This window comes from Dermatophagoides farinae, chromosome 8, assembly GCF_024713945.1.
Source record: "Dermatophagoides farinae isolate YC_2012a chromosome 8, ASM2471394v1, whole genome shotgun sequence".
Taxonomy (NCBI): domain Eukaryota; kingdom Metazoa; phylum Arthropoda; class Arachnida; order Sarcoptiformes; family Pyroglyphidae; genus Dermatophagoides; species Dermatophagoides farinae.
In genome coordinates this window covers 3224506-3247593 of record NC_134684.1, presented here as the reverse complement: position 1 = coordinate 3247593, position 23088 = coordinate 3224506, and the positions used below count along the sequence as shown (strand labels likewise).

At 30.4% G+C, this 23088-nt stretch overlaps 4 protein-coding genes across 5 annotated transcripts; 3 read left to right on the top strand and 1 right to left on the bottom strand.

Moving 5' to 3' along the window:
* Positions 1-2413: 2413 nt before the first annotated feature.
* Stt3A (catalytic subunit 3A of the oligosaccharyltransferase complex) lies at positions 2414-5195 on the top strand. Its single transcript, XM_047059420.2, has 5 exons — positions 2414-2724; positions 2794-3431; positions 3505-3742; positions 3818-4053; positions 4117-5195. The coding sequence occupies exons 1-5, from the start codon at positions 2577-2579 to the stop codon at positions 5050-5052; spliced, it is 2196 nt and encodes a 731-aa protein (XP_046915376.1). The 5' UTR covers positions 2414-2576; the 3' UTR covers positions 5053-5195.
* Positions 5156-5951, bottom strand: LOC124495673 (chromatin accessibility complex protein 1). The gene is given in 2 exon segments (XM_047059093.2): positions 5156-5563; positions 5565-5951. Coding segments are annotated over 2 exon segments (549 nt in total). The 5' UTR covers positions 5823-5951; the 3' UTR covers positions 5156-5272.
* A 68-nt stretch (positions 5952-6019) lies between these two features.
* ND-51 (NADH dehydrogenase (ubiquinone) 51 kDa subunit) lies at positions 6020-8041 on the top strand. Its single transcript, XM_047059421.2, has 5 exons — positions 6020-6221; positions 6284-6351; positions 6413-6502; positions 6560-7690; positions 7760-8041. Exons 1-5 carry the CDS (start codon positions 6185-6187, stop codon positions 7862-7864), a joined length of 1431 nt encoding a protein of 476 aa, XP_046915377.2. The 5' UTR covers positions 6020-6184; the 3' UTR covers positions 7865-8041.
* Positions 8042-8993: 952 nt separating this feature from the next.
* On the top strand, positions 8994-15820 carry trbl (tribbles pseudokinase 2). 2 transcript variants are annotated; one of them, XM_075733194.1, is made up of 4 exons: positions 8994-9123; positions 11698-13306; positions 14097-14389; positions 14564-15820. In XM_075733194.1, exons 2-4 carry the CDS (start codon positions 12365-12367, stop codon positions 15495-15497), a joined length of 2169 nt encoding a protein of 722 aa, XP_075589309.1. In that variant the 5' UTR covers positions 8994-9123; positions 11698-12364; the 3' UTR covers positions 15498-15820. The 2 variants fall into 2 exon arrangements, with proteins under 2 accessions (XP_075589309.1, XP_046915508.2); XM_047059552.2 differs by lacking the exon at positions 8994-9123 and having other exon boundaries at positions 11450-13306.
* The last annotated feature ends 7268 nt before the right edge of the window (positions 15821-23088 follow it).

Sequence of the window (23088 nt, the reverse complement as noted above, 5' to 3'; positions counted from 1 at the left end):
CATTTTTTTTCATTTTTTTTTTGGTTACAACGTAGCCAAATTGATATATCGCATGCGCTTTGTTGATTATAATATTCATATATCATATAGTTATAGTTTGGTAGTGGTAATGGAATTGAATTAACCAGAAAATAAAATAACGAAAAATTCGAATCGAATGTGATAATGACGCCGATGAGCAAGAGAGAGAGAGAGAGATAGAGATGGAGAAAACACTCCTTCTACCAAAAAAAAAGTGGAGAAAAAGAAAAATCCATATATGAAAACAGACCCATCGTGTAACAGTGTAAAGAAGAAAAAAAAAACGTCGCCAATCAAATTATTATGGACAATTGCTATGCTAGAATTATTTGGGGATGGCAACCTATACACAAACACAACAACAAAAAATTTCAAAAGATTCAAGGACCTCGAATGATGATGATGATGATGATGATCCAAGAAATATTGAGGTACATACAACGGTCATACAAACAAAATACATGCGTGCAATTTTTTTTTCTTTTGAGTGCGTTTGTGTGTGTGTAAAATTCTTGTGCCCAGAATGATCAAAATGAACCAAAGAACAAAAAAAAAGAAACGGGACCATGGCCAAAATTTTTCCCTGGAATTTTTCTCACTATCATTTTGTATTATTTTTTTTCTATTCATATTCATCATCATCATGATGATGATGATGAATGTAGAAATTTTTATTTTTTTACACGTAGCAAATTTGATTTGATTTGTTTGTTTGTTTTTTTTCTGCTGATCTTGTTTGTGTCAAGGCATTTTTGTTGTTGTTGTTGTTGTTTTATGGCTACGCATTTGGAACTGTAAAATTTTTTTTTTTTTTTTTTGGTAAAAAAACGACCATGATTTAATGATAATTTTCCAATGTGGTGAAATGATCTACATGATGATCATGATGATGATGATGATGATGATGATGATGACAATCCAGAAAAAAAAAACAAATAAATTGCGTGTTTCAATCAATTGCAATGGATCGATTGATGATGATGATGATGATGATAGTAAAAAAAAACAACAATGATAATAAAAAACGATTTAATCAGATTAGATTAGACAATAACAACAACAAAAACGACAAGGATAAACCATATAATACGCGTATTATTTTGATCTGATTATTTGAACAATATGAAAAGAAATGAAAACAAAAAAAAAATTGACATTCAATGTCGATATATGGGCGTGTATATGGTGTGTGTATAAATAGGTTAACCTTGAACTAGGTTTTTATATATATTGAATGAATGTGAATGTTTTTTTTTGTCTGGCATATATATATAGCCACCGAATAAAGAATATTTTTTTTTGTTCAATGTACAAGAATTATCATAAAACAGATTATTATTATTTTCATGATGATCCTTGAATAAAGGCCAAGCTAGACCATTTATTTTTTTTTCAATACAGAATATTCGTTCCTCTAATTGGCAAAAAAAAAATAGAAAAATTCACCAAAGTAACACTTCATCAATTCTTGCATTCGATTTGATCAAATGCAGCTAATTATTAGACGAATATAATAATAATGAAAAAAAAACAGACATGTCATGCATTGGCTTTTTTTTCATTTCAAATCAAGGTTTTCAACGTGCGTAGGAATTCTACACACAATTTTGAACTATATTGAACTCAATATTTTTATTATTATTGTGAGCATTTTCTCAATTTTTATTTCGGAAAGAAAAAAACGAAATGATCGTGATGTGTATGCAATGATTTTTTTTTTCTTTCTTTCACGTTTTATTCCATGGAACTAACACGCATACACATACACACACACCAGAGGACACGGAATTGTATATACAAGCACACTTAATCGACTTTTGTTTACGATGACCTCGTGGTCCGTTTGTTTTTTTTTTCAATTGCAGAGGCGTTCCAGAAATGACTATTTTTGATTTCATTTTTTTTTAAAAATACAGGAAAAATTGTTTATTACTTAATATAGAAATTCAATTCAAATTTGTCATCGATTTTGGACAAAAAACAGAATAAAATAAACTACAATGATGATTACCTGAGTAGAACGAAAATAAAATCAGACTGGTAAATATGGCAAGAATTTGGCCATCAATCAATCTATCCAATGATTCTACTCTGTTTGTGATTGATCAATGTTTGTGTGTCAGGAATGGATAAAAAATGTGACATTTTTCAGATGGATACACATTTCATTCAGGTGGCGTGATCGACCATATGGTGCATTTCAATCTGAAATTATCTGACACATTCCCATCAGTAGATTATTATCTAGTCAATTAGGACAACAAAGATTTTTTTTTTAATATTCAATTACAAAAATGAATAAAAAAACCTTGAAAATTTCGTTTCTGTTGTAACGAAAAGGTCAACCATTTATTTATTTAAATTTCGCGCCATCATTTTAAGCTATTTTCACATTGTAGGTGTTGTTTGTGTGGAATAGTAATGCGCATACAAAAAAATGACAAAAAACGGACCGTTGTGTTATTTTATGGCACGTGTATTTTTGATGAAACAAAATTTTTTTCCATTATTTATTTTGTGACATTTTATTATTCAAATTATGAATAACAATCAAAATGGCTGGACATTCGTTTTTAAATGTTAAAAAAGATAGCCAAACAATGGCCAAAAATGATACGACAATTTTTGGCAACAACAACAACAGTAGTAGTTCGACAGTTAGCCTAATGAAAATTGTCATATTGGTCATATCAGCTTTGTTGGGTAAGCTTTGTTTGTCGGTTTTCATTTTTGTAGATATTCGTAAATATTTTCCATTTGTTTACATTGTAGCATTTTTCGTAAGATTATTTTCTGTGTTACGTTTCGAAAGTGTTATACATGAATTTGATCCATATTTCAACTATCGTACAACAAGATATTTGGCTGAAAATGGTTTTTATAATTTCCATAATTGGTTTGATGATCGAGCCTGGTATCCATTGGGTCGTATTATCGGTGGTACCATTTATCCAGGATTGATGGTCACATCGGCTGTACTATTTAATTTACTTAAAATGTTAAGCTTTCCTGTCGATATAAAAGATGTTTGTGTATTTTTAGCACCATTATTTTCATCACTTACTACAATCATAACATATGCATTGACAAAAGAATTATCAGATGAAGCATCCGGATTAGTTGCTGCTGCAATGATATCGATTGTACCTGGTTATATCTCGCGTTCAGTTGCCGGATCATATGATAACGAAGGAATAGCCATATTCTGTATGCTATTCACTTATTATATGTGGATTAAAGCAGTGAAAACTGGATCAATATTCTGGTCTTGTCTTTGTTCATTAGCTTATTTCTACATGGTATCATCATGGGGTGGTTATGTTTTCCTTATCAATCTTATACCGTTACATGTTTTTACATTGATTATTACCGGTCGGTTTACCAAACGGGTATATGTTGCCTATTCGACGGTAAGTCGAAATTTTTTTTTTTGATTTTCTGAAAAAATATTTTTTTTAAATTATTAAATTTTCTTCTTTAAAGATGTATTGCATAGGAACATTGTTATCTATGCAGATACCGTTTGTTGGTTTTCAACCAGTTCAATCCAGTGAACATATGGCAGCATTTGGTGTTTTTGGTCTTTGTCAACTTTATGCTTTCAATTCATTTATTCGTTCAAAACTTTCACAAGAATATTATAGTATTCTATTTAGATCATTAGTTTTATTTATCGGTATTATTTCATTGTCCGCCATCATTATATTGACAATTATTGGCAGTAAGCATTTATTAGTTTGTTAAATTTCAAACAATAGTGATTAACACATATATATACAATCTATTCACAATATAGAAATATCACCATGGACTGGCCGTTTCTATTCATTATTGGATCCATCATATGCCAAAAATAATATACCCATCATTGCATCAGTGTCCGAACATCAACCAACATCATGGTCATCATTCTATTTTGATCTACAGATTCTTGTCTTTCTATTTCCAGTTGGATTATATTTTTGTTTTAAAAATCTTACCGATTATAATATATTCATCATACTATATGGTGTGACTAGTATTTATTTTGCTGTAAGTATAGTTGGACTAAAATTCTTTTTCCAATTTCTAACAATAATTTTTGATGAATTTCAGGGTGTTATGGTACGATTAATGTTGGTATTGGCACCGGTCATGTGTATACTTTCTGGTATTGGCATATCAAGATTGCTTACAATTTATTGTGGCCATTTGGATTCAACAACAGGTCAATCATCATCATCGACAACACATCATCAATCTGAACGTAAACAGAAACGAATTGAAAATACTTTTGTAATGAAAAAAGAAGTGGCCACTGTTTTTGTATTCATAGCTACTGGTATGCTTTTATCATATGGTTATCATTGTATTTGGGTAACATCCGAAGCATATAGTTCACCATCGATTGTATTATCCGCACGTACACATGATGGTAGTCGAATTATATTCGATGATTTTCGTGAAGCATATTATTGGCTACGAATGAACACACCGGAAGATGCAAAAATTATGTCCTGGTGGGATTATGGCTATCAAATAACGGCAATGGCTAATCGTACTATACTTGTGGATAATAATACTTGGAATAATACACATATATCACGTGTTGGCCAAGCAATGGCATCGGATGAACAACATGCATATAAAATAATGCAAGAATTAGATGTTGATTATGTATTGATCATATTTGGTGGCCTAACTGGATATTCATCAGATGATATTAATAAATTCTTATGGATGGTACGTATTGGTGGTTCCACTGATCGTGGTCGCCATATAAAAGAACAAGATTATTATACAACCAGTGGTGAATTTCGTGTGGATAAAGAAGGTTCAAAAACATTATTGAATTGTTTGATGTATAAAATGTCTTATTATCGTTTTGGATCAGTATATACGGAAGGTGGTAAACCGCCTGGCTATGATCGTGTTCGTGGTACAGAAATCGGTAATAAAGATTTTGAATTGACCACATTGGAAGAAGCCTATACTACTGAACATTGGTTGGTACGAATTTATAAGGTGAAAAAAATGCCCAATCGTGGTTGATGATTTTTTTTTTATTTTGATATAAAAATTTTGATTTTTTTTTCGTCTTGGATAATAATTAAAAAAATGTAAATTGTAAATAGTAGTGAGGTACGCACTAATCTTTGATTAATAAAATAAAATTTTTTTTTTTATTTTTTCAATCATCATGACAATTAATGACAATCACATAACAAAAATGAATACTGATGATGAATGTTTGTTTGTCTTAATTTGAAATTTATGGTGAATTTGATCTTTCTTCTTCTTCTTCTTCTTCCTCTTCTCCTTCATCATCATCATCATCATCGTCGTCGTCGTCGTCATCGACTTCTTCATCATTATCGTCACCATCATCATTGTTGTTTTCATTTTCATGTTTTCGTTTCAATTCTTCATATTGTTGAACAGTTATTCTCTGTGGAATGGCTTCACGTAAAAATGAATATTTAGATTTGGCTATGAAATCTGATAGAATATTATAAGTAAGGTTTTCTTTATCTGGACTTAATTTGTAGGTATTTTTAACCAAGATCTTGTATAAATAATTCTGCCGCTTGTGATGTTAAAGCAATGGCATCATTTTTAACTGTGGTCAAATTTGGACATGAACGCATTATAACATTTACACGTGATATCGGTACGGTTGTATACATTTTTTTTCTTGTATTCGACGATGTTGATGTTTCACCAGAATTATAATCCATTGATGTTTGTTGTGGCGCCAAAAGTGATTGTCCTTCGGACGTCGATGGTGATGATGAATCTGTATTATTCATTTTTAACTGCATTTGTGAAGAAAATGAATTAATTGTAATGTAATTTATATGGGCAAATAAAATTATTTTTTTTCAATAATTAAAAACAATAAAAAGAAAAAATAAAAATTGTACAAAAATTCATTGGACAAATTCATAAAAAAAAACAAAACACATTTAATTCAATTTTCGGGAAAATTATCATTTTTAATTAGAAATAGATTTCTAGGAAATTTTCCCGGAGTATGACCTAGCCAAGTTGTCTGTGTTTTTGTGTGTATGTCGAATCTTTATATTTGTTGTTTGTTTACAATATCCATTCTTTTCTCTTTTGCTCTGTTTGAATATTCTTTATATCGGTTGTATTGTAGAATCCATTGGTGATTCGATCCAATATGAAATCCATTTTACAACATCATCGAACATTAACCGGTAAATATGTGCAATCATTTATTTATTCATTCTTGTAACCTGCTATCTTTCAATCTTGATAGCATCACAAGTTAAATTATTTCAGATACGTTTCCAACAAACTTCAGCATCGGATTCACCACCACCCAAGGTAAAAATGAAAAAAAACATCGATAATAATATCTGAATTGGTTATGATTTTAAATTTGTAGACAAAATTCGGCCCATTAGCCGATGAAGATCGTATTTTCACCAATCTATATGGCCGTCATGATTGGCGTTTAAAAGGAGCCCTTAAAAGAGTATGTCCATAATTCATGTTTAACATTCGATTCATTGTGTGATTCATAATCAATTAGGGTGATTGGTATAAAACAAAAGAAATATTACTAAAAGGACATGAATGGATACAAGGCGAAGTAAAAACGTCCGGATTACGTGGACGTGGTGGTGCCGGTTTCCCCACTGGTTTGAAATGGAGTTTCATGAACAAACCATCTGATGGTCGTCCAAAATATTTGGTTGTCAATGCCGATGAAGGAGAACCTGGTACCTGCAAAGATCGTGAAATTATGCGTCATGATCCACATAAATTGGTCGAAGGATGTTTAGTTGCAGGACGTGCTATGGGTGCATGTGCTGCATATATTTATATTCGTGGTGAATTCTATAATGAAGCATCGAATCTTCAGATCGCCATACAGGAAGCTTACCAGGCTGGTTTGCTTGGTAAAAATGCCTGTGGTTCTGGTTATGATTTCGATGTATTCGTTCATCGAGGTGCTGGTGCCTATGTTTGTGGTGAAGAAACGGCATTGATCGAATCGATTGAAGGTAAACAAGGAAAGCCACGGTTGAAACCACCGTTTCCAGCTGATATCGGTTTATTTGGTTGCCCTACAACCGTAAACAATGTGGAAACAATTGCCGTTGCACCGACAATCTGTCGTCGTGGTGGCAAATGGTTTGCATCGTTTGGCCGTCAACGTAACAGTGGAACGAAATTGTTCAACATTTCCGGTCATGTGAATAATCCATGTACTGTTGAAGAGGAAATGTCCATTCCGATGAAAGAATTAATTGAACGGCATTGTGGCGGAATAATTGGTGGCTGGGATAATCTACTTGGCGTTATACCTGGTGGATCATCCACGCCTATTCTACCCAAAGATATTTGCTCAACCGTATTGATGGATTTTGATTCACTTGTGGAGAATAAATCCGGTCTTGGTACGGCTGCATTGATAGTTATGAATCGACAAACAGATGTGATCAAAGCTATTGCACGTTTAGCTTCATTCTATAAACATGAAAGCTGTGGCCAGTGTACACCTTGCCGAGAAGGTACCGGATGGATGAATAAAATTATGTGGCGTCTTGTGGAAGGAAAAGCTGATCCAAAAGAAATTGATATGTTATTCGAAATGAGCAAACAAATTGAAGGACATACTATTTGTGCTCTTGCCGATGGTGCTGCATGGCCTGTACAAGTGAGTTACACACCCATTATGAACTAGTTTTCATTAAAATTTTTTTTTTCTTCAATATTTCATTTCCAGGGTTTGATTCGACATTTTAGGCCAGTCATAATGGAACGTATACAACAATATCAGGCAAAAGCCGGTAATAATGATAAAGAAAAGATAAAAGCGGCTTCACATTGAAAATATAATTCAAATCATCATTATTAGTTTTCAAGTTTTAGTACAATTTTTTTTTCGATTCGATTTGAATTGAGAAAATGTTTTTTTTTCTTCTTCTTCTGTTTGTTGTGTATATTTTAAGTGAAAAAAAAATTGAAATTGAAAAAATAAAAGCTGAAAAAAATGGACTGGTTTTTTTTTGAATAATAACCTATGCATGACCAGTAGATCACAGATTTAGGTCACAATTTAGGTTGCACCTGGTATGTACGAGAGGTGGTACAACACAAATAAAATTTCTTCGAGTCTAGACGTCAATATTTTTTTTTGAAGTTATGTTTCAAAGGTTTTTTCGTTCATATATCATCATCCAACACAGTGGACAGGTGTCAATGTTAGCAAAAAAAAAAAAAAAATAAATTAATCGATTTTTGTTTTCACACCTTTTTTTCCAGCTTAAAACTATTGATGATGATCAACAACAAAAAGGAAGTTGTAATTTTTTTTTCCTTTTGATTAAGTTTTTTCCATCGATCATATATCGATATTGTCGTCCATTATTTCGAATGTTTTCCATCAAATTCGATTTCCTCTAGCATAAGTGCGTGTGTGTTTGGTTGTTTGATAAAAACCTCATTATTTCTTGTCATCATTTATCCATTATTATCAATCAATTGTTTTGTTTGTTTGCCGATCAATAATTTCAATATTCCATTGAAAAAGTGGCAATTTTATTTTTGTTTTTGTTTTGTTTTTTCATCATCATTTATTCATTTTAACTGATTGCGCAATATATACAATATATATAATTTATCAAGCTACTGATATTTATTTGATATTTGATGAAGTAAAAATGGTGAAAGATAGAAGAAATGATGAGAAAAGCTAAAAATCAAATATATAATAAATAAATAAATTGCCAGCTGAACATGAATGTTATGGCAGATTGCATTCTCGACAAATCATGATTGTCGCCATCGTTGTCAGGAAGAAATGATATCTCCATAGAGAGAGAGATAGTGAAAAAACAGTGAAACTCTTTCTCTCTTTTTTTTGTTATTCTTCATTTCAATTTATCAAAATCTCTATGAAATAATGTTTCAGGCAACTTGTTTTCGCAATCATTGACTTTTTTTTGTTCAAACAAACAGTGTATGCGTGTGTCTCTGTTTGTATGTATGATGATGGATCTACGTCGTCATCAAAAATTGAAAAACAAAACTATTTGTGAAGAGAAATTATTGAACATTGAAATCATCATCATCATCATGATATTTTAGGTAGGTGTCTATAGTGTAAATATTTCAATCCATTTTTGATATTCTCAATTCTCAATTCGATCAATTAAACGGTCATTTTATCCGCTTACAAAAAAAACCAGAAATGATTCATATTCACTGCTTACAATCATAATCAGATGTTTCATCTCGATTCACTACTGTGTACATGTGTGCGATTGCACAATGCTTGCAGTGAGAAAAAAATTCATTGGAAATTTGTCGTCATAAGTTTGTTTCTATAGCAAATGTATCTTATTGGAGATTTTTTTTTTGATTTCTCAATCTTTTTTTTTCTCTTTTATTGACCTTTTGGCCATTTTTCTCTCTCTCATTATGGCCATCATTTTGTTAAGATTTTTGTTTTGATGAATGGCATTGACATTGGCCGATTCTTTAGATAAATTCATACAATTCCTATATATATCATCATCATCCTCATCATCCTTTTTTTGAATATTTTATTAATAGAAATTGTCAATTTACATGTGTTGTGTATGTATCATTTTTCCTCATTCCTCATTCATTTCAACTCTTTCTTTTTTTATTTACTAATGAATTTCGCAACCATATGACCGATGATGTTCTTGTACACTGTGTGATATGCACAACATGATTAATATTTAATTCTGAATTCCAGGAATTACATATATCGCTATATATACACACACATCATCATGATTTAATCCTGTTTTTAATGCATGCATCTATATTTATAATAAACAAAACAAAACAAAAAAAAATTCTTTCCACCCTAGACACATACACATTCATTTTAATTTATTTGATTTAATTAAAAATTAAAAATGCAGATGTAGCATTCATTCATTCATTGATGCATTTATTTTCATTGAAAGAATCGATTTTTATTATAATAAAATATATAGTTGACTTTCAAATTCAATTGCATTTTATCCGTTTGAAATTGCCAAGACACGTTGTTTCAATACTCGTTTTTTTTTTGTTTGTTTGATTATATATCGTCGTATCTCTCGTATATTTATGATTATTGCAAAAGAAGAAACAACTTGTACATATGAAATGCATGTTTCGTGTTGTTGATGTTGTTGTTGCCATATAATTTGACATTATTTTTACGTCATTGGATTTGTCATATACACACACAGACACACACACATACACAATCGATTCCAATTGGCGGTGGTCGTATTGCGTTCTGTTCTGTATTTTTGCATCTAATCTTTATCATCATCATCATCATCATACATACGAAAAAAAAGTCCCCGATTTTTTTTTTGATAAGTAGCGGCATAGTTTAAAGTTGATTCACAAACTTAAAGTGTAATACCGATTACTTATTTTCTATGCTTCCCAAACCTGGGGGTTTTTTTTCTGTTTTTGAGTGTATATCATTTTGGTTTGTCTTCATCATGTTGCAATCGCTGTCGGTTTTTTTTTTCTTTTTTTTCCTCACTCTCTTTTGTGATGTAGTCAGTGGGTGTTGGTGATGATTGTGTGTGGGGGGAAGGGGCGAGACATTGAGAGTGCAAACCGATTGGCGCAATATGCTGAAAAAATTTGATAAAAAAAAATTGTCTATCCGTTTGTAAGTACGTGTGGTCACAATTATATATGTCTGAAAATCCGTATCCGTTAATTATATGTGTATGATGTCATTCATGGGCGCCATTTATCAATCAAATGATGATTCTATATACTTGTTGCATAAAACTATGATATCCATTGTGACCATAGCGATAAAGGCCATTTTCTTATTTTTTAGTTTTGTTTTATGTTTTACTACATCCAACTATCACTATTATATGCCACTACTTAATCATCTTTCGGATACATTATTTTTACACATTGCTATGTTTCATTGAATCATACTGCTATCATTTAAATAAATAAAGAGGAGGATGAGGAAAAAAGTATCGGTTTATATATATTATATATAAAATGTATTGCTACTGATCTGATGCCAATTTTTCATTTATGTCAATGAATATAATGAGGGTGAGGATATACACTCATACCCCGCTTAACGCTGCCCCGTTTAGCGCTGATTCGATATAACGCTGTATAATTACCCTACATTGCATTACATTGTTACATTGTATATGAAGGGTAAAAATGCATTATGTAAAGATAGCCCCGCTTAGCGCTGTTTCGCTTAACGCTCAGAATTTTTGGAACGTAACCCCCGCGTTAAGCGGGGTATTACTGTAATAATAAAAATATATATCGTATATCCAACGAACTTGGCAGGCAGTATTATTCGATAGAAATAATGATTTTTTTGTTGTTGTTGTTGTTTTTCTTTCTCCCGATTGGTAATTTTTTCACATATATAAATGTAGGATGCAGAGAAATTGAGAAATAGACAGAGAGAGAGACCGAGATAGAAGGGAATGTAAAAAAAACGAGAGAGAGAGAGAGAGAGAAAGAAACAAATATACAAAGACGAAGAAGACCATTTCGTTCGCCATTTAATTTCGTTGTTGTTCCATTGCTGTGTTTTTTTCCCTTTACTTCTCGAGTCTTTGGATTTGTTTTATATTTCATTATGATTTTTTTCATCTTTTCCATTCATTCAACATTGATGATGATTGCTAGTAATTCTATCCAAATGTGTGTGTGTGTTGTAACGTCACAAAATATATTCAATTTTAATCAAATAACCTGGTGATGGTGGTGGTGGTGGTGGTTATGTTTGTTGTTGTGTTTAATATCATTGCAAAAAAATTCTTATATATTCGCTTGTGTTAAACAGTAAAACAAAAAAAATCAACCGCCTCATCAATGAACGGATTGCATACACACGGTATTATTTATAATACGGATTCCAATAAATCAAGTCACCAGTTTTATACCTTTAAAAATGATCTACGAATCATCATTTTATTCATCAATAACCAGCATCCTCATCATTATCATCAGCAGTCGTTTATTAAAAATTTGATTCTTCAGTGTATGTGTTATAGAATATAAAATGTTTTTTTGACAAAATATCCACAAATAAAAAAAAATATGGCTGTGATCTTTTTCAAATATCAGGTGTTAGTGTAAATTTATTTTGCCTATCAACAACATACAACGGAATCTTCAAAAAAAAAAAAAAATAAAAAAAAATTACCTTTGTCCATCATCATGACCACCGAGATTGTTAACGGGCCAAATATTTTTAACCAAAGTCATCATCATAATCATCATCATAGTCATATTAGTGATCATCATCATCAAAAATAGCCAAAATGTGATCAATGTTGATGGTAATAAATTGATGGTACCGATTTTTATGGTTACCAATAGTGAAAATGATGATGTTCAAACCAGGGAACCCTCATTGATAAATCAAAGATTATCCAGTAGTAATAATAGTAGTGATGGTGATAATGGTGGTCCAACAACGCCAATATCTGTCGATTCTAAATCAAATTCATATTTTGAACGAGCTTCATCATCATCATCGTCGTCATCATCGACATTATCATCACCATCATCAAGTTCTATACATCATTCATTTCAATGGTCAAATCTACGGTCATCATCAATGACAACATTGATGTTATCAAATAATCAATCTTCCAATGTTCGACAAAATTCCTCACCATCATCATCAACACCAACTACACCGATCATCGATAATGACATATCGACATCATCATCATCCTCATCGATTTTATCGCCAAGTCCATTATCAAGTTTAAATACACAGGCATTAGTACGAACAATATCAAATGGTTCAACATTTGGACCGATACCAAATTGGCCATCAAATGATTCATCGCCTTCATCATCTTATAATACTGTGAATCCATTTTATAAAATATTTCATATCCATCCAAATCAACCTGGGTGGAAACCATCATCATCATTGGCCACTAGTCCAAATGTGTCGAGTCCGAATTCTGGATCAATAATTTCTTCACCATCATTATTTTCATCATCATCTTCGTCGTCATCATCGTCATTACCGTCATCGACAATATCATTGACGAATCATTGTATTACAAATAATCAACAATCATCATGGATACAACCACAGCCATCAACACCGCAGCCAACAATATTGGCAACAACAGCACCGGCACAAATAAATGTACCAATCAAATTGAATTTACCATTAATATTTGGCGATAATTTTGTACTTACAAGTCAAATTGAAGCAAGTAATCTATATCGTTGTTTAGAATTGAATACTGCCGAAGAATTTTGGTGTAAGGTATGATGGATAATTATTATTTTTTTTTTCCTATTTTAAATTGAATTTATGAATAGAGTTTAAAGTCATTTTTCTTTGATGTGTTTATATGTTTGATATGGATAGATTTCTGTGTCAACATCAAACACACACACACACGCAATATGAAAAGAAAGCAAAAAAAAAATTTGAATACAGTCATAACCTTAATTGAGTACATTGGCTCAAATATTTTTCATTCGTGATGATGATGATGATGATGATGATGATTGTTATATTATGTGTATGTTTGTGTCTATTAGGCCATCACCATCATCAAAATTTTATATAAGCCAGGCCACCGACCGCAAACACAAATCAGGATTTTTTTTTGCCCCAATAGATAGAACAGGATTTCTATATTTTTTTTTTTTTGCTCATTTCGTTCATTCACTTCTAGTTCAGGTCACAATAGTTTTTTTTCTGTACATAGATGGTGATCTCCCTTTTACTAAGATGCAATGCCCTGGAACTTGATGTATGTTGTTGTTGTTCCACATTTCACATTTTATGTTGTTGTTGTTGATGGCGTCGGGCAGTCACGAATTGTTTTATATTTTTCAATGTGATAACCTGGAAAATAAAAATAAGTCGAGCAATAGAAAAAAAAAGAAATCCATGTCACTTGCTATTCATTCCTTTTTTAGATAATAATTTTTCTTTTGTTATTGTTGTTGTTGTTATATTTGACACTAGGAATTTATAATGATAATAAAAAGAGTTGATGAATGATTGTTGATTGTTTTTGTTTTTGTTTTTTATACATATAAAGGTTGTTTTAAGTAAAAACTATTACGATTTTCTTGCACCACATCTTCGTATGGATGGTCATACGGGTATTAATCAGGTACAAAAAATTATCATTGGCCGTGTTCATTCATTTATATTATTCAGTCCGTCCTTTGGTGATCTACATTCATATGTAAGAAATAAACGAAGATTACGTGAAAATGAAGCAATGCCATTGTTTCGACAGATTGTTGAAATTGTTGCCGATTGTCATCGAAACGGAATCATATTGAGAGATCTCAAACTTAGGAAATTTATTTTTAGCAATAAAGAAAGGTGAGTTGTATATTCCGATTTTTATTTAGCATAGCATTGAAACTTGTCTGATATATTCAGATTATTTATCGATTTGAATTTGTGAAACTCGTTGAATAGCAACCAAATAAACAACCAAAAATTTTTTTTTCTCTTCAATTTTTCCCATGTCCATTTTTTTTGTTAATGGCCTAGAACCCAATTAAAATTGGAAACCTTAGAAGGAGCTTCCCTTTTTGATGATGATGATACATTAACCGATAAACATGGCTGTCCAGCATATGTTTCACCGGAAATTCTTTTATCCAATTCATTCAGTGGCCTAGCAGCCGATTGTTGGGGAATGGGTGTCATACTTTATACAATGTTAGTTGGCCGTTATCCATTTCATGATGTGAATCCATCATCAGTGTTTTGTAAGATTCGTCGTGGTTCCTATTACATTCCAGATCATTTATCTAAACATGGAAAATGTTTAATACGATCATTAATGCGTATGGATCCGGATGAACGTTTAACAGCCGACGATACATTAGCACATCGTTGGTTTGATTCTTTTCGGCCATCCATTTCAATGAATAATAGTATTATGATGAAAAGAAATTCAACAACATCAATAGCAACAGTTCCACCTTCTTCCGGTGTCTTTCCATCACAACAACAAAATCAGAATTCCTATCATCATCATCAGCAGCAGCAGCACCAGCAGCAGCATAATTATAATAACCAGAATAATAATAATAATAATAATTATCATCGGCAACCGAATCGTTATCAAAATTTGTCACAACAATCACCACCACAATCACCAATGGCGATGATGATGAATAATAACAACAATAACATCAATAGTAGCAATAATGGTCAACAACAATCAACATCATCATCATCGCCATCAACGTCGATGACATTATTATCATCACCATCTACATCGACAATATCATCTATACGAGCATTACAACAGCAGCAAACAGTAGCAACAGGAGCAGCTCATAATCATCATCATTATCTGTTTGCATCACAGCCATCATCATCATTATTGCCATCATGTTGTGCACATCATAGTTTATTATTATCATCATCATTATCGGCGAATTTTGACCAAGTTGTTCCCGATCTCAAATTTTGAAAATAAATATAATCAAAAAAAAAAAAATAAATAAATAAAAAAAAATAATTACAATTACCAAAATGACAAATTTTACACAAAAACACACACACACAAAAAAAACATTTAGATTTTTAAATTGAAAAATGATATGATATATATTCATTTATGGAACAAAACAAAACAAAACAAAACACAATCATCATCATTTTATTTAAAGGAATAACAAATTTTTTTCTTCACTTATTGTTGTTTTCATTGTTGTTGTTGTTGTTGTTTTTTATATATTCGATCAAGTGAATTTTTTTTTTTTTTGAAATAATAAAATTTATTTTTACTTGAAATTCTCATCAAGATTCATGTTGCTGTTTTTTTCTGAAATTTTGTCATTTCTAAAGGTCGTGATTTGAATTCAATAACTAATATTTGTTGCATGAGTCATCGCCATCGGCCAATGATTTTTTGAATTCAAAATTATTATTCATCCTTGATGAATTGAACCAATCTCAGTTTTCATTTCCATTCATTCATTCATTCATTGAGATTCAATTTCATTCCATTTTTATTGACCTTTTTTTCCAAATGTATTTAACAGTGTTGACCGCAAATTTTTTTTTATTTTTGTGTGTCAATAATCAATTTTTTTCCCATTTAATGATGTTGAACACACAAAAAAAACAGAAACAGAAACAGAGAGAAAATAAATTTGGAACACCAACTACAAATGGTCCAAATTTTGATACATTCACATTGAATCAATCATGAATGAGGTTGTTGTTGTTGTTGTAAGCATCAGTGAACGAGAAATAATTGAAAAAAAATTGATTGAAAATTGGATCATACGAGAATACAACATCACACCACACATTTGCTCGTATTTGGAAATCATAATATTTTCTGGAATAAAAAAAAATGAATTTATTCCGATTAAAAATAAACCAGATTTCCGGGCCGTTTAATTCCGTGATGATGATGATGATGATGATCATGTGGTTTGTTTTTTTTCCAAATTCAGATTAGATGTATGTGTGTGTGTGTGGTTGATATCGAGATGCAAAAGATTTTCTTCCATTTATGATCCAGATTAATTTTTTTTCTGTTTTTGTTTTGTTTTGTTTTTTTTTCTCCTCTTGTTTGTCTCGGAAAGATCCAGGATTACAATCCAAATAACAACAAATAATAATCAGATCAATTTGATTCGTGTGTTTTTTTTTATCATCATCATAACTATATATTATTATTATTATCGGTCGATTATCGGAATGTGTACAGTTCAGATTCTTATTCGATATTATTTGATACGTATAAATTTTCCGGAAATTGAAATGAAATCTTTCTGAAAGTGTGTGTGTGTGTGTGTACGTCGTTATATACGTGTCAACAACAACAACAACGACGACGATGGCAAATACAAAAACGACGACGACGACGACGATGATGATGATGATAAATAGAAATTAAACAAAATCAATAGCCTTGAATTCAAACATTCAATTCATTCATTCAATTTGATGATGATGATGATGATGATAAGCTGATGTGGATTGTCAATGTCAACAATATTGGTTACGACACCAAAAAAAAATGAACATTATCGTATACATGTATGTATTGAATTTATGAACTCGAAATTCAATAACAACGAACATGTATATACACATTCATTCATTCATTCAGATATATTTGTACATCAATCGTTTGTGGATATCGATTTTTTTTTTTGTATTTTGTACATGCACAGGATATATACGATGAACGGCTACACAATTAGAGGTTAAATCGAAAACAATGGGAAAGGAAAAAATGTTCTCCAAAAAATTTAACATTAATATCGATTGATCGATAAGTGATCTGTTTGTTTTGTTGTTTTTTATTTTTTTTTTTTTGTTTTTCGTTGGAATGCAATCATTTTTCAAGGGTCCAATCGAATCGATCCATTATCAAGAGAACACGATCGAATTGAATTTCATTTAATTTGATTTCATCATTTCATTTCATCATCATCATCATCATCATCATATGATGATTGATAATAAAATTAATGAAATCACAAAAAAAAATAAAAATTTCGCTTATTTATGGACAAAACTTTTTTGTTTCATCCTCCATTTTTGTTGATATATATCATTTATATATAAACAATAATGTGATGATGATTATTCGATAATTGACAAATCGAATCACTCACTCTCTCTCTCTCTCTTTCTCTCTCTTTTCATTTCCCAATAATCAGTGTATATATTATAAATTCATATTTCCTGGAATCTGAAACAAAAAATGGTTTCATCATTGAATTGATGATGATGATCAACATTATCACATTATCATCATCATATAGCACACACACACACACCCATAACTTTTGGACGGAAACGCACTCACAACAACAACAACAACAAAAAAAATTTTTTTTTCTTGGTCGCAAGATTTTCTAGTCATCATCATATAGTTATATGTGTGTTGTCATCCATACATAATGATAGCAACAATGATGGCATCATCAATCGTCAATCATCAATCATGTCAATCATGTCAATCGATTGCATCAATTTTTAGGTATTTATATTTTCATATTTCGTTTCGTTTTTTTTGGATAGCAAAAAACGAAACGAAATCAAATTGGCAATAATACCTGTTGTGTATGTAATCATGAATGATGACCAAAAAGAATTTCATTTTTCTTCCACATGAAATTACTAACCACCAACGTCATCATCATCATCATCATCATATGCATAATAATATTGCACCATTATATATGGAATTTAAATTTCAATTACAATTCTGGAAACATAAAAGTTTCCGTACACATCATCATTGTAATCAATGTAACATAATGCAGAAAAGAAAATTGATTATCGACGAGAGAGAGAGAAAAAAAAAACGAAAGAGTTAGTCGTTTTCTTTTCCTGTTTATATGATTTTTTTTTGTTTAATCTTGATTTTTTTTTTTTTTTGATTTTACAAACAAATTGGAGATCAACAACAACAACAACAACAACAACAACAACAAAAAAGAGAACCATACATCATTCATTGCAGATATTGCTATGCTACAATGTCAGATTTTTTTTTCTCATCATCGTTTGTTGTTGTTGTTGTTGTAATAATTACGAAATGATGATGATGATGATGATAGAAATGAAATTTTGAAAAAAAATTTTTTTTTTTTATTCAATGACAGGAAACAACGAATGGTGAAGATGATTACAATAAATATGAAACCTCGTAATATACAGTAATACTATGCTTTAATACATTCATATACCTTGTAATATTCAATAACCAAAATAAAAAAAAAAAACAAAACAATTATCTTCATCCGAGGCGATAGTGGTTGTTGTTTGTTTGTTTGTTTGATAATTTTTTTGTTCTTTAGCATCCAATATGAATATAGTGACAAAAAAAAAGACTAAATGAATGTGAATGGTTTTCATGTGTGTGTGTGTGTGTGTCTGTTTGTTGGTCTTATAGATAAAAGATTTACAAATATTGCAAACCGAATGGATGAAAAAAATAATTTGCACTTGAATTTTTTTTTCTGTCTTTTAAACACACATAATATATACCCACCATGATGATGATGATGATTTACACACACACACACACACACACACAACATGCGTACGAAAATGGTGTGATGTTTCAAAAATAAAATTTTATTTTTCTTTCATTATTGTCAATGTATGTGTGTATCATGATGATGATCAATATTTCATCATCATCATTATCATCATTTTAATGATTTTTTTTGTTGTTGTTGTTGTTGTTGAAATGTTTTTGCACCATGGTGCGTGTGTGTGTGTGTGCATACCCTTGATAATTGGTAACGATTTAATCATCATCATCGTTAACGACGATATATTGCGACATTTTTTTTTTTTTTTTGTTGAAAAGTAACCAATTTTTTATTTTCGATTTCTTTTCTTGGTTTACTGTTTTTTTTCTTTGGAGAACAAATTTTTTTTACTATTCCATTGAAACAAATTATTCATTTCTCATTATCATTCTTTGGAACCAAAAAAAAAAATGAACAAAGTAAGAGAGAAATTGACATTTAAATCATCGTTGAATAGTTTTAATCGATAAATTTATTCTAGTTATCGATTTTTGTTTTGTTAAAAAAAAATTTTACTATTATGAAATAATTTCCAGCACTTGTTTCATCATCATCAAGATGATATCGGCAATAGAATTATGGTTTTTTTTCTCTTTTTCATTTCTTTTTCCATAAGATGATGATGATGATGAAATTGATTTCGAAACCAGATCTACATTCATTTCTCTCACGTAAGTTTTTTTAAGGAATTTATCTTGAAAATTTTGTCTTTTTCAAACCAAAAAAAAAAATGATGATGATGATTGTTATTCTGCCGCATTTAATGTTTTTCGATTCATGCCACATCACATCACAATATTCCGTGACAAATTGACCCTCAACCGCTATTGCTGCTATAAATAGCAATTATAAATGTCTTTCTTTGTCTGTGGTTGTTGTTGTTGTTGCTGTATGGTTTGAATGTGAACAAACAAACAAAAAAAAAATTCAGTGCGTGCTATCCCTATATATGGAACTAGTTTCATCATCACCATCATCTTCATCAATGATGAATTCTTTATTTTTTTTCATGTTCATTCATCCCTATTCAACACACACATTTATATATCCAATCGTCAAAAAAAAAAACATGGTTATTCTCTCTCTCTGCCAGTCGTCATTGCCAATCGTCGTTGTCAATTACCTTATTTTGTGTTCTATTCATGAATCATTAAAAATCATCATCATCATCATCATCATCAGCCTGAATTTGAATTTTGTTTTCTTCTTCTTGTTTTTTTTCGGCAAAAGAATTATAATGAATGAATTTCCGTTGAAAATGAAATGAAAATTTTTTCCCAAGAAACCTTTTTTTACATTCTTAAGAAAGTTTCAAATTTTTTTTTTCATCTGTATTATTCTTGGAATTGTTATTTTATTTTTTATTCCAGAGAATTTTTGTTTCCACTCTCTCTCCCTTGGTTCGTGTAATAATGATGATGATCACGATAATGAGAATAAAGGTGACACAATATAACGGCCGTTACAAAGAAACAGTGTGTGTTTGATTTCAGAATGGACAAAATTCTTTTGAAAAAAAAAGAATAAATCGATAACAAACTTGTGCGCAAGCTCAAAAAAAATTTTTTTTTGTAATTTTCACATTCTATAAGCTGAATATATTTGAAAACAATATTCCCACTTTATTATGTTGGCAAATTTAATTAAAGTTTTTTTCTGTTATTTGTTTTTAACCCCTTGTGATTTTGACTCTCGTACGGATTCCAACACGACACACACATACACACACACGCATACACACAGACACGCAGAGAGAAATACAAAGAAATCAATCTGAAACCAATCAATGCCAATGTCACTAAGTAATGAAATCAAAAAAGAAAAAAGAAAAAGAAAAAGTAAATCGTGACATTTGTATCTCATTATTATTGATATTGAGCAATCGAATGTAGAAAAAAAAGAAATTTTTTATTATTGCATTTGATGATGATGATGAAATCCTTCGATTTATTTGTAAATGTGTAATTGTATTGAACGTATGTATTTTCTTTTGTAGATGACATAGACAACATATTACAACATCCACCTACATATATATATCGAGAGAGAGAGAGAGAGAGAGAGAGAGAGAGACTGATGATGGATTTATATATATGGAGACAGAAATTAATTAATTCCATTTTTTAAACCCAAAAATGGAAAAAACCCCCTTTGTATGATAAACATACGTATGTATGTGTGTATATGTCTGCGATGGATTTTCTTTTCATTTTTTTTGCTCATTTATAGAACGAGCAACAGAGAAACAAAAAAAAAACAAGACAAAAACACAATCCAATTAGTAATTAGTAATATATGTGGATAAAAATCATTTCTCTCGATTAGTAAACATTACATATACATATTGAAAAGCCATAGATTTTCAATGACAAAAGTGTAAAATTCCATTAAAGAATTTGATTTTTGGTTTTTTCATTAAATATTTCGTAATCAGAACAAATTTTTTTTTTATATTACAATCAATAACCGATTCACCGACATCAAATGATTGTCCAAAATTCTAATGATAATTATTTATATGATAAGAGAGAGAGAAAAAAAAAATGAACAGAATGTCACCGACATAATAATAATTATTATCATTGATTTGGCATCATCATTATGACGATCTAAATAATTAATTTGATGCTGTTGAAATTGGATATGATTGGCACCATTTTGGCGCCAATAACACAATAATTTAGTTTCTGTTTCTTGTCCTTGTATGTAGGAAATTGTTTTTTTTCTGTTTTTTTTTTCTTAAATCTTCTTTATATATACCATTTTTATAATTATAAATGATGACGATGACGATGATGATGCTGATGAAAGTGATTATTATAATTCCAGTATATAACATATACCTGATCAAAGATCGTTTAGATAGAAAATTTTTTTCTTTTTTTTCTTTCAAGTGTTGTCAAATGTATTAGCAATATATTGCGACATTCATTTGCAATGCTAATTCATTTTATCCATTACAATTTGATGATTTGATGGACATCATGTCATCATTATTGCCATATCAATATGCTACTGGTGGTGAAAAAAAAAATAACACCCACCCACTACACACATGTATTTATGGCATTTATTGGTTTAGTAATTTTTTTTCTATTATATTCTTGTTTGACGTGTGTGTGTTTTTTTTTTTTTGATCAATATTTACAATCGATCGACAAGAGTTTTAAGCAAAACAGGAAAAAAATTAGAAAAGAAATTATTACGAAATCATTATTATTCACGAAAATGAAAGTTTTTTTTCCATTATTCAAAATTATGAAATATTACCCATTCACGACCAAAAAAAAAAAAAAATTAGATTTCAAAATCGGTTAAATTCTCGTGTGTGTGTCAAAATATTCCAAAGAATTTCCATGTTTGTATGCTATTACCGTATAGATGAAGAATATGTACAAGAAAAAAAATTCAAATTGAATGCAAAAGGAAAAAAACATATTCCATATATATAATATCGTTGTTTCATTTTTTTCTCCTCCAAAAAAAAAAATTCTTCTTATATATGGCTTTTTTTTGCACTTGATTGCATTAAAATTGTAAATGTTAGAATATACACAGAATATTTGCTTCTCTCTCTCTCTCTGTGTATGCGTGTGTGTATTAACAATTCATGTGTGCGTTTTTTTCTATATTCTGTAAATGTCACTTAGATTTAATCATATCGGTGATTTCGTAATTGAATACACAGAATTCATTGGTCTATGTTCTAGTCTGTGTATTCACAAGCTGGATAAATTTCGTAACCAGAAAAAAAACAATTACATGGGTTATTTAACCCTATGGCGCCAATTTATGAAACAACAACAACAACAAAAGTAAAACAAAACAAAATTCTGTCTCGATGTAATCGAAATCAATTTTTTTTGTTTTTTTTTTCTTTTAATTATACACGAACATAAGTGATTCGTTTTTTTGTTGTTGTTGTTGTTTGATATGCATTGTGCAATATAAATTGTCTACAGTCGTTATTAACACTACGAGATAAATGGCGTC